Here is a 15,871-nt window from a genome sequence, read left to right on the forward strand (position 1 = left end):
CCGCCAAAGAGCGGGTATAAAGTCGCTTCAGCTTACAGAGAGAGAGAGAGAGAGAGAGGAGTGGAAGAGAATTCAAATTCCCAGACTTTGGTCCTCACCGTAGAGACTAGACTGTAGAGTGTACTAGTCTAGAGTCTAGAGATGGTGAATCAGTCTCCTCGATCAACCTCAAGCTGATCGAAATGGTTGTGCTTGCATTTCCTGTTGTTTCGATCAGCTCAAATTGACAACTTTGCTGGTGACCGTTGGGTGGAGCTTGCACGCCAACTGTTCGATGTTTTTCCTCACAGAGACTCACCTGTTTCTGCACACAAACCCCATTTCTGGTTTGTGGTAATTAATTCTGAGAAGATTAGTGGTGTTGGGTTTGCGTTTCTTCATTTATATGGGGAATCCAGAAAGCAAAGCTCATCATCTTCTTCGGTAAATGCCCAGGAGAAATAACCCTTTTTTTTTTTCAAGGGGTGAGAAATAGAACCTGTTTTCTGGTCTTCTTTTGTTCTGTTTGATATATGCATAATAAGTTGGCTTTAGACTTTCTAGCTGAGGTGAAAACGTAGTGCTTTCGATTGGTTAGCTGTTTCTACTTTCTACCACATCTGCTTGCTCTCTCTACACTTCAACATTAATTGTAAAGAACAATTTTTCTTCATTATGATTGGGAAGGGAATGCAGGACAGTGCTATAGGATTGACTGATTCTAGCGAGAATGGGAGCCATGCCACCCAATTTAGATTTAAAATCCCACTCTCTCTTTTTTACCACTATATGTATGTATGCATGTACATTCAAGTGAATTGGGACAATGGTTTATCTTTTCGACTCAATTTTACATCTGCAGATCATTGCATGTTTCTTTCTGGTAAGGTTAAAGAAATTGCCCGGCCGCTGAGAGGTGTTATGCTTCTCTACTATGAAGTTAAGTTACTCATAAAAAGGATACTGCACAAGTTCAGAGAATCAAGCAGAAAGGTAGTTTATCAATATCACCACGGTGCTTGCCTACATATTTTCTGCTAAATCTCCTTAATTTAGAGTGAAAATTGAAGCATACTGTTAATGGATCGTCACATATCTTGGATTGGTTACTAAATAGGCCTCATCATAATAGGGTTTCAGATTTTTTAACATAATGATTAGGAATTCATATACACATTGGAAAGTTGACTTAATTTCCATCAATCTTCGTGTCATGTTTCTCAATTTTCTTCTATTCTACATGTTTCCTCTCCATGTTCTGCATAATTGATTTTGCAGCGTCCTTTGTTCTGATCCACTATGTAGTTCAAAAATCTTGAATGGATTCAATATAGTTGTGTAAGGCATCTGCATATATATGCCCCAAAATGAGCTGCATTTGTAATTGCAGTGAAGCAATCTACAAACACCCTTCTAGGATATCTTGAATGTGTTCGATGAAATGCTTCAAAAACCTACTCGCCTTATTTCGTCTATTCCACTCAAATATTGACTCAAGCTTCCAATTATCTGCAGCATCCCACAAGGAAAAAACCAGTTTGTGACCTTGTATGAATTCTGCACTGGGGGAGTTAAGCGGCTCCTTGTCTACGAGTATCCGGAGAGCATGCATTATTTGGTACGAGACTAACATCACTAGTTAATCTATATATATGAAGCGTGGAAAATAAATCTTTGAATTATTTTTTTTTTTTTTTTGGACAAAATGGTTGGGTCAAGGGAGAGTCTCGAAGCCCACACTACTGTTATATACCTAGCGGACGCCTAGATGGCAGGACTCTGAGTCTCAGGCCGACTTTTAACCCTCAGGTTTCCTTGAAATTGCAGCGTCAGCACACATGTGGACCCATGGACCGTGCACAATGGGTCACATGCTTAGGTTGGTTGTGAACCCAATTACCTGCTAATAAGGCGCGTAATCGTTCGAACTCTTTTGTTCCACTTAAAGCCCAATTTTTGCCAATCATGTCACCCCTCATTGGCAAAAATTTTAAATTTTAAATCTTGAATTCTTGAATCAATTCTTGATTCATCGGCACGTTTAGATATATGCTTGGGCTTAGTTTGGCCCAGTTTGACATGTGTAAAAGACAGCTTATTTTACAAGTAACATCATTAAGTTGCTAGTTATAGAAATTTTTCGTAAGTTTAAAACTACAACAACTTATGATTTAAGTTAAGCTATTCCTATTTGGACTTAGAATTCCAATAATTGATTCCCTCCGATTATACTACCCCTCCACCCACTTCTGCCGTTAGTGAATTTTCGTCACCACTGGCATATTTTGTCACCTGATCACCATTATCACGTTCTTTCGGTGACAGTAGCATCTCTGACATGGAGAGAATTTGTTGATGACCCATTATACTACTATGCATTTTTTAGTGGAAGCAACAAAATAATAATGATTTCCTTTTTTCTTTTCTTTTTTCAATGACTTCTCACACGTTGTTTTAAATTTTGGTTTTGAAAGCAAAATTAAATATTTGATATTCTTAGTAGTGCTCTATCAAACTCTTTTAGCATTTCTAGCAAGTATAGTTTTTGGGTGTAAACTGACTTCATAGGTCCTTTTGAACAAGTAAGCGTACGGTGGATATAAATTTTGGAGCCATGACTAGAAACAAGAGTAGGGACATTTTTCTTTAAACTTCTAATATAATAATATTACCCATACCAAAATACCTCTCCATACATCTACACCTCCACAACCAATTCCCAGTCGGCCGAGTCACCCACTTTCTCAAGAACGATCGCTGCTTTTAGGATTCGATGAGGTAAAGTACATCATACAAAGACTACGCTTGCATAGAGAGCCACTAAATGTATGATATTTAACATATAATGTCACTGTTCGGTCTTTTCAGGTTTTTTATTGTGAGGACCAGGACTGACCTGATTTTTTAAATCTTCAGTCCTGTTTGTATTATTACAAGAATTTCATATGAAAAAATTAGACCAAACCGACCGATTCGAGCTGAATTTTTGGGTCAGAATGCTCAGCTCTAATTAGATGGGTTGTGGTGGTGGGTGACTAAAAATTGATCACATATGAAATTTAATCCGATTAACTTTGTCTTGGTACGAATATATAAACTTGACAATCAAAACAGATATGTCGATTTAATTTTACCGGTCTTTAAATGACTTTACTGTCCACGAATTATGAAAATGTCTCTTGGGGAGACACATCATTTGGGTTTTACTGGGGTCTTACCGGGTCTATATAAACGGCTTCTATTGAATTAGAGAGAATCACCAAAGAAAGAAACAGAGCCCAAAACAGAGCAAGAGAATCAAGAAAGAAACAGAGCGTAGAAAACAGAGCAAGAGAATCAAGAATGGAGAATCCACCGGAGAACCCACCGGCGAACGACCCAGAAGCAGTGGAGAATACTCTTATTGAATGCATTGAAGCAGCCACCAAGTTGTCGTCACCAGAGAATCAGCAGGGGAACCCACCGGAGAACGGCCCAGAAGTACTGGAGAATACTCTTGTTGAATGCATTGAAACAGCCAACAAGTTGTCGTCTCTTCTTGCAAGAGCATTGAGAAGCCACAGAGATTTGTTCAAAGAATCAAGAATGGAGATCCCAGTCCCACCGGAGAAGGAGCCAACATTTCGGGAGATTCATATGCCTGAATGCATTGAAGCAGCGAACAAGTTGTCGTCTCTTCTAACAAGAACATGGTTCTTGCAAGGAACTCCCATTTCTGGCTCTGCAGGTTTTGCTTCCTCTCTGAAAAATCGTCTGCGCGATCCAAAAACATCAACCGTTTTCAACACTATCTGCTCCGATTTCCCGAAGGTGCACCAGTTGATGAAAACCCATAAGAGAACCCGACGCACACTGAAGTTCCAAACTCTTCTTGAGAGAGACATGGGTGTTCACGACCTCGTGCCTCGCATTCAGAAGGAGCTAAAAAGCATGGCCATGGTTGAAGTTGCATTGAAAGGTGGATTTGAAAGTGAAAAGGTAAAAGAACGTCTGAAGAAGTGTAAGGAGAACACCCAAGGCTTGGAGCTGGAAGTTGAAATCTTGGAGGCTATTCGTGCGCCAGAGAAGAATGATGAGCAAGATTTAGACTTTGTTGCTATCTGGGGTGGAAAAGAAGAGATAGAGGTTTCTGGTGAAGTCTTGGACGAGTGGAACCGATTCTTGAATGAAGGGCTTGATAAAATTAACAATGCTCAGGAACAAGCACAAGTAGTCTCTGTTGAGAATCCAAGGTTCACAGAATCGAAGGGAAAGGAAATGCGGGCTTATACTGGAGGAAAAGAAGCATGTCAAGGCAAAAAGGAGGAACCAAGTCTAGTAATTTTGTCCAATTGGGTCAGGAAGAATCAAAGTAGCTGGTCTCCGGTCTGGGACTCTCTCTGGCTTTGCTTGACTGATGCTGTGATGTTGGGGTGTCAAGCCTCTGTGCTCCTCGAATTCTTGTTGGTCTCACTGCCAGAGAGCCAAGAAAGAGAGATGAAGATTGGGCAGCTTAAGGCTGCACTGGGAAAGCTTGATAAAGATGGAAGAAACATTGCAGCTAAGAGAGTCTTGGAGTTGGACCTCTTCAGGTTCCCAAGTCAGAACATGATTGGTGCTGCTGCTGGTGTTCAAGCTGCTGCTGCTGATGATAGAACAATTTACCAGTTGAAGAAGCTGTTTATTACAGTGAACTTGATGTTCCGTCATCCCATTTCTCTCGGGAAAGGAGACCAGCCTGTGGTTTCTCTGAAAAGCTATGCCGGACAGTGCACTAAACTAGTAAATGCGCTGAAGCAGAAATTGCGGATGCCTGAGGAGCACTGGATTGTGGAGGTGGAGAGAATGATGAAGTCATGGGAGCCCCTAAACGTCAGTCGTCTCAGTTTGTTCAAAACAGTGGAGTAGGGTATCACAGTTAGAAAGGGCTTTAATTCATCAAGTGTAAATACGAATTGAATAAAACTTTTGGCCTTTATGAGAGCTGTTGTTGTATACTTGTATCCCTGTGTGTCCTTTACTGCTTACTTGTCTTGGTATTTGAATAATGCTCATAACTTTTCTATCTGGTTTGGACTTTGTGGCCTTTTAGCTTGTTTTTTAATCATTAATGGTGGCCTTATTCTTTTCTATGTCTGGTCTCATAAAAACTGGTACTTTTTATTTCTTCTGGTCTCTCATAAAGATTCGTGCTTTTCCCTATGGAAATGGGTTGCTGGCCTTAGCATTCATTATTTTGTTCAACTGAGGAGGCACAAGATTAATTCCCTGAAAAGATCGAGTGGAGTTTTTTCACCCAAAAGAAGAAAGAAAGGTTTGAGCTTTAGTGTGCAATGGCTTTGTTCAGATGGGTTAATTAATTTGCGGGTGAAGGGTCAGCTCAGCAAGGCACCTCGGGTTTCATCTCAGCTCACCAAACCCCTCATGGGTTGCTTCAGACCATCCTTGTCAGGTATGCATCCTTGTCCAGTTGTTGCCCTATACATTAGAATTCTTACTGCTATCATGTATCACCGCTGTATATTGGGTCATTTTGATTTTCATGCCGCAAAGTGGTTTTGTCTTTTGATTGAGCCTGATTTGAGCACATTATAGTTTGTTAATTCAAATAGTTTGCTGAATCATAATGTATTTTGCATTTTAGGGTCGATTCTGAGAGTTGTGCTATGCTAAGAAAATAAGAAAATCACTGTAGTCACTAGACGATAGCATCAAATGAAATCCGGAGTCCTGCTTGATGTTCTAGTACAGTAATGATTATTTTTCTGTTTATCTTCTCTTCATCTTACAATAGTGAAGCACACAATTGGCTCAATTTTTTTTTATCACTCTATCTATGGCATGCAGGTGCTTCAAAGGTTTTATACCAAAATCTCTCTAAGTTTTGGCCAGTGTCATTGATGGACTGGTAAAATGGCTGTGAGAAAGACTACAGTTGGGACATGTTTCACAGGTACTCTGGGGTCAAATTGCTGAGACAGATCAATCCGGGTGAGATGGATAAGAAGACTAAGAAGGAGGGTTTTGAAATTGGATTTTGAAGGGCTCTGTGCAAATTGTAGAGATTTGTTCTGGCGGAGTGATGTGAATGAGTCTTGCATAAAGAAAGAGGGAAAGAATTTGCGAATAGGAAATGGTTTTGAGGAGTTTTTTCTGGAAGAACATGAATGTTCTTCACTCCCACAGCTTTCACAGTTCATAGAAGGAATTAGGAAAGACAGTCTTTGCTAATGAGATGGAGGTGCTTTGTAGGGCTCAAAAAAGACTTTTTTATATTTACAGAGGTATTGCATTATTAGATACAATTTGTATGTTATTTTCATTCTTCAGGTGCATGCATATCATTGCATTTCTAGAAACTTGGAAAAGTACATCAATTACAAATTGGAATTACTTGCTTCAGAAAAACGAGAATAAGGAAGTTTCCAAAATATCATTGCATTATTAGCTTACACTTTGTATATAAATTCTTGTACTAATAAAAGAAACAATTGCTGATCTTTTTGTTGCAGGAACGTATGCTTCTCTATGTCGCTCTTTTGGCCCTTGGTTTCTCTTCCTATCTGGGTAACAACCTTGGTGCCATAATCCATGTTCATGGCAGCTTCAACTTTTCTGCTCTTCTAGCGTTGAAATATTCTCCTTGATAGCAGTTTTGAAATAAAGTTTCTGTGTGGAAATTTGATAGAATAGATTGAAATTTCATAGGGAGTTTCTTTTGACTGATTTCATGTGCAGTAAATATGTTCAGGAGGAAGGATTTGCTGGAACAAGGCGTCATGTGGGTGCCCCATGCTTATTGAGGAAGAACTTGAAAATCTCAATCTACATCCAAGCTGTGCTCCAGCATCAGAGGAGGGGCAACCTAAGGACATATTCGATGAATGAAACACTTCACTTGTGAAACAAAAAGTTCAAAAATAAGAAGGTGAAGGCATGCTTCTGTGATCCCCCCCCTCTTTCCATTTGTTTTGGATGGAGATTTTTTAACTCTTGATATTGCTATAAAAGTGGAAGATCTCAATGTGTAGTCTCAACTTTAAAAACATAAGATGAAAGTAATATTTTAGTTAGCAAGTTGTTTTGTGAGAGCAGTAATACTAGTCAAGGAAAGAGGGCCCCCCCTTTTCATCCCTACTATATGGATGGGAAGACAACTCTTTTCCATTAAATCTATAATGATGAAAAGGTAAAGAGTTATTCTGAGAGAAGAATATGGGTTTGTATTTCATACCTTATGAAGAGATTTGGCAAAGCCATTTGTTGAAATATGGGAAAAGCATTTGTTAAAATTTTAAGCATCATTTACACCTTATTTAGCAAGCTCTCTTCACCTTTCCTATTGGCAGAGATATACTGAAAATAATATTCATTCTCTTCTTGTAGGTTTGCATATTTGCATATGGCCTAATGGGTTCTGGATTTCTATAATAACCTATGCCATGAAGGGACCTTGTTCAGACCAGACCAAGCTAGTTATTCTCTTCAAGCCCAGGGCTGGAAATACAGAATGCAGGTACTATTTTTTATCGTTCTGTCTGTGACTGTTTAATTTTGCAGACAATTAATTCTAGTTCCTTTGAAACCTTTCTCTCCCTCCAGAGGTTGGTCTTGGGAAATTCAATGCAGATGGCTATTAAGTTACTTATTAAAAACATTATAAAGATTACAATTGGTATATTATTTTTCATTCTTCAGGGGCATGCATTTCACAGGTAGTGATACTTGGAAAAGCAACTTAATTAATAAGCCCAGTTTGGAGCTTCAGAAAAAAAAAAAAAAAAAAGAGATTAAGGAAGTTTCCATGATTGAACTAATAAATACATCTATCTAAAACCCCATAAATTATAGTTCATGCTGGCTTCAGGCCACTTTCTCATTTACAGGATTGGATTTCTAACTAAATTCAATTAGTGCTTAATCCCTCTTAATATTGTATTTCACACGTCTATTTAATTGCCTTCAATCATATCTGATGTTTAGTTTTTATTTTTATTTACCCATTACATTCTTGTATTTCTTAGTAAACCTAATTTGGTACTCAATTATTATGAGGCTTGTTCCCTACTTTTGATCACCTAGGTTCCTCGGTTGGTTTTAGATGCACACTATGATTAAAATTGCTTTGTGCAGATGGGAAAGTTTGACATGGGTTTTTAGAATGGTTATTCACCAATTTTGGTTAACCAGAAGAACTCACTGGGAAAATATTCGTTCTTTGGTATGCAATGGTGGTCTGCGGCTTGAGGGGATCAGGCCAGAGGTGACTCGAAATGGGGATATGAAGAAAAAAACTAGGAGTGACATGAAAACGCGAAATGGTCACAGGATGAAGGGTCAGCTGTGCATCGCCTTGGGTTTTGGTATGATTCCTTTTCCAGTAAATATTAGAATTCTTACTGCTTGTGAATCAATACTGTATACTGGGTGATACAACAAAATGGTTTTTGTTTCATTTGATTAAGCTTGATTTCGAGCCCAATATGGTTTGTTAATCAAGTCTGAGAGAACATGCTATGCTAACGAGTTTCATGTCTGGGGTCATTGAGTTCAATACTTCTAAGTTCACAGTAGCTGCATTTAGGGTTTAGATAATGGTTAATGAATTTGTGGCTTGAGGAGCTCTAGGCCAACTGAAAAGTGCAGCAATATATGAATGGCCACAGGGTGAAGGGTCGGCTGTTCAGGGCTCATCAGGTTTCATCTCAGCTCCAAGGCGCTGATGGTTGCTTCAGACCATCCTTGTCAGGTATGAAACCCTTGCTGTTAAGTATTAGAATTCTTACTGTCCTGTACTAGTGTATCAACATTGTATGTGTGGGCATCATTGTTCTGTAGTGTTCATGCTATTATTCATGCTACAGTTAAAGAACTACACAGCATATCACGTAATTCCTGGAAGTAATGAGCAGATCGTTTGGATTGGCAGATAAATTTCATGAGGCCATTTGGAGATGTGGTCGGAGATATGAGGTAATTATGTTACACATATATAATTTGCAGGAGCCTTTACTGTCTTTTCATTGAATCTGTTGTTACATATTTGAATACACTGATGCTGAATTAAAGCATATTGAATTTGGTCTTAGTGGAGCTGAGTATATGAAATTGTTTTTCCTGCTTGAATATATGTGGACTTGGAAGTATTGAACTGAAAGACGCCAGAGCTCAATTGGTTGGTATGGATATAATGCCCAGCAAATTGCCAGGGTATTCTTGAAGTGAATTTGGATTATATATGGAGATAGACCCCAATCCTGATTTTCAAATAACCAGTGCAGCTGAATATGCAGAAACTATTTTGAAAGACTGTTCTATTATTCTATATCGTGTAAACTCTAAATTAAAGTTGTAAACCCCAATCCGGACTAATAGAAATTCCCAAGTAGCTGTTTTTCAAAGAGTACTCCTGAGTTCTCTCTTGGCACTTTGATACATACAACAGGTCATCTGATTTTTGCTTAGCAGTATGTGCTTGTTATAAAGAAGTTGGGTTTTTGTAAAACAAGAGGGCACTTCCCAAGCATAATGTCACTGCCACGTGATAGGTACCTTATGCTATGTACTGTTTTGCATTTGGTTTTGCAGACGTGTGTTCTGTTGTTTGGTTGTGACGGGATCTGATTGGTATGGATTGCACAGTGCAGGTTATATAAGGGAAACTACAAGCAAAACTCCGACTGTCCGGGGAGTAATATAAGGTGTGATGTTTCAACTTTGAATATCAGTGTTCATGTTTCTTCCAAATCTGATTAAGTACACGATATTGTATTTCAGTGAAGGAGGAAGTCGGCGTTTGATGTGCTTCCGCAACCTCATTAGCATAAGAAATTCTAATTCGTGATTATCTCGAGCATTTTCCATTTGTATTTAGTTTTCCTTTGCTCGCTATAAAGGAATTGGGAGTGATGCTCTGGTGGCCAATTGAATTGTACTCAGACGTGCACAACTGTCGTTGGATTTAGATCCAAAGATGGAGAATATGAGGTAAATAAATTTGCTTCAACTGCCTCATTATTTTTCACTGTTGGATCTAAATCAAAGGGCAATTGTGTTAAACTACATGATGCAATAACAGAACACATCAATCACGAGATCAAATCATACAACACACATCAAGAACGAATAAACCAGCTGCACAACATCCATGCAATCTGCAGAATAGCTTTCCTAGTGGCACTAGGACTCCACCTGGATCAATGACGCTCTGGATCCCTGCAGAAACAGTTTGGCCTAGGTTCGACATCTTGAGCAACTTGGAACAAGGATTGAATAGCAGCAGAACTTGAGCAGAAAGCCTTCTGTATGTCAACACCAAAAGCTTCAGTTCTGTATGTCAACACCAAAAGCTTCATAATGGGGCTGAACAATATGCAAACTGGTGATGAATACAGGGACTTTGCTCCCTATTTATATTGGCCAATAAACCCGAGCTGGACTCATCCCATAAGGAGTCCAATACTTGCTTCATGTTTATCTTGATAGGAGACTTGTTGTTTATCACAAATACTCAATGTAATTCAGGTTAATTACTAATGAGCTTCCTACTTCTATTAAGAGACATACTTCTCAATAGATGACCAGAATTAGAGTTATGATTATATACTTCTTGTTATTTATGTAAAGATAAATTAATTGGTTTTATTCTTAATGTAAAACAGATAATGTTAAGTCCATATTTTCAAACAAATTGAGTATGATTTAGTAGTCAGTTGATTGTGACCACCTGGGCGGGATTTCTTGAATGAGATTAGTTTTTCACAATGTGCATAATGGTTATTAAGCCTGAGACTATTTTTTTAACAAATAAATTCGGCTCAAAAGCCTAAAATTCGTTAGGCACTACCAAAAGAAGCCCAACTTAGACGATAAAAGTGGATTCAAGATGATATTGGATTCAGAGTTCTACTTTGAAATGGCTTCTGTTTTTTTTTAGAAGAACCAAAATCCTATATAAATATGATGATCAACTTTTGTACGCTTATTTGATCACGCAATATCGGTCGTCAGGCGCTATTTCTTTTCTGCCTTCTTCTCCTGCTGCTTCCTATTTCCATTATGAAATACAGGTTCATCTCAAAATTTTATAATAAAGTTTTTCGATTTGTTATATGTGATATTGGGAAATCAACTATAAAGCTGTAGAGACCATGCATGTTTAGTCCATGATTTAGAAATCAACTTCGTCCGATTTTGAATTTGCACTCTGTGAATGCTTAGCCAATTGTGAATGTTGTTAGATAGACTATTTTTTGGATTGGGATCCTCTCTTAATCTTGTCTTTTACTTAACATACCCTTTAGTGTTCTTAGAAAATCTAATTACTTGAACTCCACAACTAAACCATTAAACTCACAGTCTGTTTATGGTTTCTCAACAAGACCCAAAAAAAAAAAAAAAAAAGAATGAGAAAGATGGAGTCTATACAGGGGCATGTTAATCTATTGCTCCCTCAACTCCTTGATTTTACTTAACTAACTCTTGGGGTTCTGTAACAGAATTTAGGTGGCGTGAAGTTGCTCAAATCTGAAGTTTCAATGTCAAGTGAGGTAGGCATGCCAAACCTTTCAGACGATATGTTTGAAGAGATACTCTCTCGACTTCCTGTCAAGTCTTTGTGTCGATTCAAGTGCGTCTCAAAGTCATGGCTCCATCTCATTGAAACTCAACTCAACCGAACGCAGAAGCACAAAGTCATTTTCGGTACCACCGCTTCACTCTCTTCCTTGGACCCTGAAGCAGCTATAGATGATGACAACATGCCTCCCTCGTCGCTTGATTTTCCACTCAAGGGCAAACCCGGCACTAGGCTTAAGATGGTTGGTCTCTCTAATGGTTTGGCCTGCATCATGCCTCAACCGGATGCCTTGTTCATATTCAACCCTAGCACAGGGGAGTCCATGAGAGTTCCAGAAAGAGTGTTAACCAAAAAAAAAAAAAATCGAAAAAGTGCAGTCTTATACGGATTTGGTTATGCTCCTTCCATCAAGGATTACAGGATGGTCAAGATTTTTTTAGATGATGGCGTTGTGCTCATGTTTTCGTTAACTAACAAGTCATGGAAAAGAGTTGAAGACATACCTGACGAATATGATTTGTCTTCTTGGAGGAAGTGGGATCCTCTGAACGGAGCTTTTCACTGGTTACTTGAGGACATGGGAGACGAGGACCCTCCGTTCATTGCTGCATTTGATTTAGCAGACGGCAAGTTCTCAGACTTGCCCCTACCTGAATCTTTCGACAGAGATTATAACGACTTCACAACTGGTATTTTTGGAGGGTGTCTTTGTTTACTAGAACAGCTTAATCCATTTGGATTCGAGTTCTCCTGTTGGGTTATGGAAAAATATGGTGTGAAGGAGTCTTGGACTAGGATTAAATTTTTGGCACACAGCTCGGGGTATTTTATTGATGTGAGGCCAATATGCTACTGGAAGAAGACCAAGGAATTACTAGCCATAATTAATTTTTGCCATTTAGTACGCTTGACAAATCCAACGGATGGCACTTATTATGTTGGCCCCGTGAATAGAGACCGCTTCGATCATCCCATCTATCTATCGGGTTGGTTTCATGTGTATGTAGAGAGCCTTGTGTCTCCCCCTCTTATCTCAACAAGGAAAAAAAAAAAAAGAAGAAATAAAAAAAAGATAAGGCAGGACGGTGGCCCGGCGGTCCGCCAGCGCTGATGATGAGGCAGCGGTGATGGGTCAAAGTGGGGCTGTGTTGGGTTGGGCCAGACTCTTAGGCCCACGTGTTCACTTAGCCACTTTGCTTCGATTCTGGGCCTGGGCTACATCTTTGGGCCCCTGGTGGTTGGTTTTTATTTTTTCTGTTTTAATTTGTTTCTTTTTAGTAGTATGTGGCTTTTATGCCGGAAATAAGTCCCTACCGAACTGTAGTAGGGCGACGTGGTCTCTGTCCCGGACTGCACACCTTGTGTGTCTTGTTTGCCCTAGTTAGGCGGCGAGTTCCTTGCTTTGTCAAATGGTCGCAACCTTCTAGTGGCAAGATGAAACTAAGTGTCACTGAATTTATTTTTCATTAGCAACATAGTGGGAAAGCTGAGCTTATTTGTATATTATGGCTTCGAGTAAGCATTTACTTTCCGGTATGTCACCACCTTTCTAAAGCGAATAGAGTAGCCAAAAGTCCATTCTTCGCTACTTTCAAACCTTTGATGTATCTACTGCCTGTGAAAAAGTAGATTTTGATGGAACTAGACTAGCTCAAGAAGATTTTATTGCTGCTTAATCAATACCAGTTACAAAGGCTTATCTTGTTAGAATTTTACTATCCAAAGTTCCAAACATAACAATAATCCACTTCGGTTATTATTTATGTTAGCGGATTATGTCATTTACAGGTGTAATTTTAATCCATCTAGGGATTCCAGTGCTTATAGCTCTGGATGACATTGATCTTACATAATGTAACCACATTCATTGACCTATATCCTGGAAATCACCAGAAATCTCCACAGGAACAATCTCCATCATCGAAGTGGTGAAACCTCAATGAATCTCTAACTATAATCCTCACACCAACTATCTTTGCCATGTATTTGATGGCATTATGGCAATCTCCACATATCCTCAAATTCTTAAAAACCCGAATTGTTGACTCCCCATTCAAATTGAGTATCGCAAAAGCAACAGCCAGCTTCTCACTATGGTTGCAAAGAGTCCCCACTTTCTCTTCTTGATCCACATCTTGCAGAACAAAATCCGTGTTGGGCACAAACCCTGCCAATCTCATCTTCTCACCCATTCCCTCCAAAAACTTGTATATCTTTTCACTATGTTCATTACTCCTGTCGCCAGCAACAAACGAGTAGACTCTATTTCTCAACTGAACCCAAGAACAACCTGGTGTTTTTGTGACTCCTCTGTCCCTCATCAGCTTCCTAGTTTCTGAAGCTTCTTCCCATCTTTTGGCAGTAACAAAAATGTTGGACAACAATACATAGTTACCAGGGTTATCTGGTTCGATCTCAAACAGCCTGTTTGCTGCGATTTTTGCCAACTCCACATTTCTATGCACTCTACAGGCACCAAGCAATGCTCCCCAAGCACCTGCAGGAGGTTCCATAGGCATTCTCTGCATAAACTGATAGGCCTCTTCTACGCGACCAGCACGGCTAAGTACATCAACCAAACACGAATAATGATCCGCATCAGGTTCTACCAAGTGATCCCTCATTGAATCAAAAACCTTGATGCCTTCATCAACCAGCCGCGAATGACTACAACCACACAAAACACCAGTGTATGTAACAGAATTCGGCTTCACCCCGGATTCTAACATGTTTCTGTATAGCAACAATGCTTCTCCTCCATTCCCATGCATCGAGTTTCCAATGATCATTGTGTTCCAAGCAACCGTGTCCTTTTTCGGCATCATATTGAACACCCTCCTTGAAAGTTCCAACTCTCCGCATTTTGCATACATGAAAACCAAAGCTGTTGTACTTGCCAAGTCGTCCATCAAACAATTCCTAAAGATGTAGCTATGAACCTCTTTGCCTGCCCTCAAGCTCTCCAAATCTTTGCACGCCGGCAACAAACTGGTGACTGTTATCTGATTCGGCTTAAACCCCGACTCTTGCATCTTCCCAAGCATTTTCAGCGCCTGTTCAGTTTCCCCATTATTCAAACACCCACCGATCACAGCATTCCACGAAGCGCCATCCAATCTCACACCTTCATTTCTCATCCTACAAAACAGAGCCATACCCTTCTCCCATTCCCCATTGGAGAAATACGCAGTCAAAAGCACATTCCAAGACACAACATCTCGTTCAGACATTTTATCAAACACCTTCTGCGCGTGCTTAACACTCACACAACTAGCATACACTTTCACGAGTGCACTACTTACAAACACGTTCCCTCCCATTCCATGCTTCACCACAAACCCATGAATCTCCCTCCCCGAATTCAAATCCCTCAACTCAGAGCAAGCAGGTAGGATCGTCGACACCGTCACCGCATTGGGTCTCACTCCACTCAAACCCATCTCTCTGAAAGCCACCAAACCCTGCCTGGGCAGCCCACAGTGAACATAACAAGAACACAAACATGTCCAAGTAATCACATCCTTCCTCGGCATTTCATCGAAAACCCGCCTCGCCCCATCAACATTCTTACACTTCCCAAACATATCAACCATGGCATTGCCCAAAGCAACATCCAAATGAAACCCGAACCGAATTGCCTCGTCGTGAAGCTCTGTAGCTTTTCTGGGATCACCCAAAACCGCACAGGCCTTGGAAACAGAGAGAAGCAGAAGATTGTCCGGAGCAATGTTCCGAGCTCTGAGTGAAGTGTAGAGGTTTATAGCTTCGCTGAGAAGCCCACGTCGAGTGTAGGCTGATATTAGCAGGGTCCATGCACGCAGGTCTGGTTCAGGAATTTGATCGAACACGTGGCGGGCGCGTTGTAAATCGCCGGAGTTGCAGTGAATCTTCAAGAACCTCAGGCTCAGGTGAGATGGGACATTCGTGGGTAGCTTTGAAAGCATTAAATTTTGCTGCTTTATTTGTGGGAGAAAGTTGAGGTTTAGGGTTTAGAGGTATTTTAGGGATTTGGGTATGATCAATACTAGAAGAAAAGAAAAGAAAAGAGCACGTGACCTTCCCTGGACTCACGTGCCTCTCTCTGGATTTTTCAGCAAAGCAGGGCAATGTGAATGAAGTATATATGGAAGGAAGTCATGGATTGTGTGAATTTGTTTTGATCAATTTGTGTCAACTAGTATTGTGACAATGATGACATCTTCTTCTATTTTATTCTGGGTAGGTATTTCATATATTTAACAAGGTTGAATTTCAGTTGAGCTTGACCTGTCCTGGTTTTTCTATAGCTGAAATTGCTAGAGCCATCCACAGAGTTGTGCAGCTTGTACTTCGGTA

The 15,871-nt window shown here is 39.9% G+C and overlaps 2 protein-coding genes and 2 long non-coding RNA genes across 13 annotated transcripts; 3 read left to right on the forward strand and 1 right to left on the reverse strand.

Moving 5' to 3' along the window:
- The first annotated feature begins 846 nt into the window (after window positions 1–846).
- LOC133728554 (uncharacterized) lies at window positions 847–2,022 on the forward strand. The gene is made up of 3 exons (XR_009855910.1): window positions 847–972; window positions 1,495–1,597; window positions 1,807–2,022. It is a non-coding gene; the product is annotated as an uncharacterized LOC133728554 (long non-coding RNA).
- Window positions 2,023–5,053: 3,031 nt separating this feature from the next.
- LOC133728553 (uncharacterized) lies at window positions 5,054–10,609 on the forward strand. 10 transcript variants are annotated; one of them, XR_009855905.1, is made up of 11 exons: window positions 5,055–5,410; window positions 5,806–6,242; window positions 6,471–6,525; window positions 6,697–6,886; window positions 7,345–7,474; window positions 8,092–8,321; window positions 8,625–8,707; window positions 8,823–8,931; window positions 9,404–9,506; window positions 9,601–9,659; window positions 9,736–10,609. It is a non-coding gene; the product is annotated as an uncharacterized LOC133728553 (long non-coding RNA). The 10 variants fall into 10 exon arrangements; XR_009855906.1 differs by having other exon boundaries at window positions 9,606–9,659; XR_009855902.1 differs by having other exon boundaries at window positions 5,056–5,410; window positions 9,601–9,945; window positions 10,037–10,609.
- Window positions 10,610–11,513: 904 nt separating this feature from the next.
- Window positions 11,514–13,389, forward strand: LOC133731062 (F-box/kelch-repeat protein At3g06240-like). Its single transcript, XM_062158530.1, has 2 exons — window positions 11,514–12,522; window positions 13,325–13,389. Exons 1-2 carry the CDS (start codon window positions 11,514–11,516, stop codon window positions 13,387–13,389), a joined length of 1,074 nt encoding a protein of 357 aa, XP_062014514.1.
- Window positions 13,223–15,737, reverse strand: LOC133728551 (pentatricopeptide repeat-containing protein At1g20230-like). Its single transcript, XM_062155958.1, has one exon. It carries the CDS (start codon window positions 15,478–15,480, stop codon window positions 13,423–13,425), a length of 2,058 nt encoding a protein of 685 aa, XP_062011942.1. The 5' UTR covers window positions 15,481–15,737; the 3' UTR covers window positions 13,223–13,422.
- Between the last annotated feature and the right edge of the window lie 134 nt (window positions 15,738–15,871).

The sequence above is a fragment of the Rosa rugosa genome, chromosome 2 (genome assembly GCF_958449725.1).
Source record: "Rosa rugosa chromosome 2, drRosRugo1.1, whole genome shotgun sequence".
Taxonomy (NCBI): Eukaryota; Viridiplantae; Streptophyta; class Magnoliopsida; order Rosales; family Rosaceae; genus Rosa; species Rosa rugosa.

Bases quoted from the DNA above. Each gene is read 5' to 3' on its own strand.
- LOC133731062 (XM_062158530.1), top strand. From the start codon at position 11,514: ATGCCAAACCTTTCAGACGATATGTTTGAAGAGATACTCTCTCGACTT. The intron at 12,523-13,324 runs GTTGGTTTCATG...TGTCATTTACAG, and splicing joins TCATCCCATCTATCTATCGG to GTGTAATTTTAATCCATCTA.
- LOC133728551 (XM_062155958.1), bottom strand. From the start codon at position 15,480: ATGCTTTCAAAGCTACCCACGAATGTCCCATCTCACCTGAGCCTGAGG.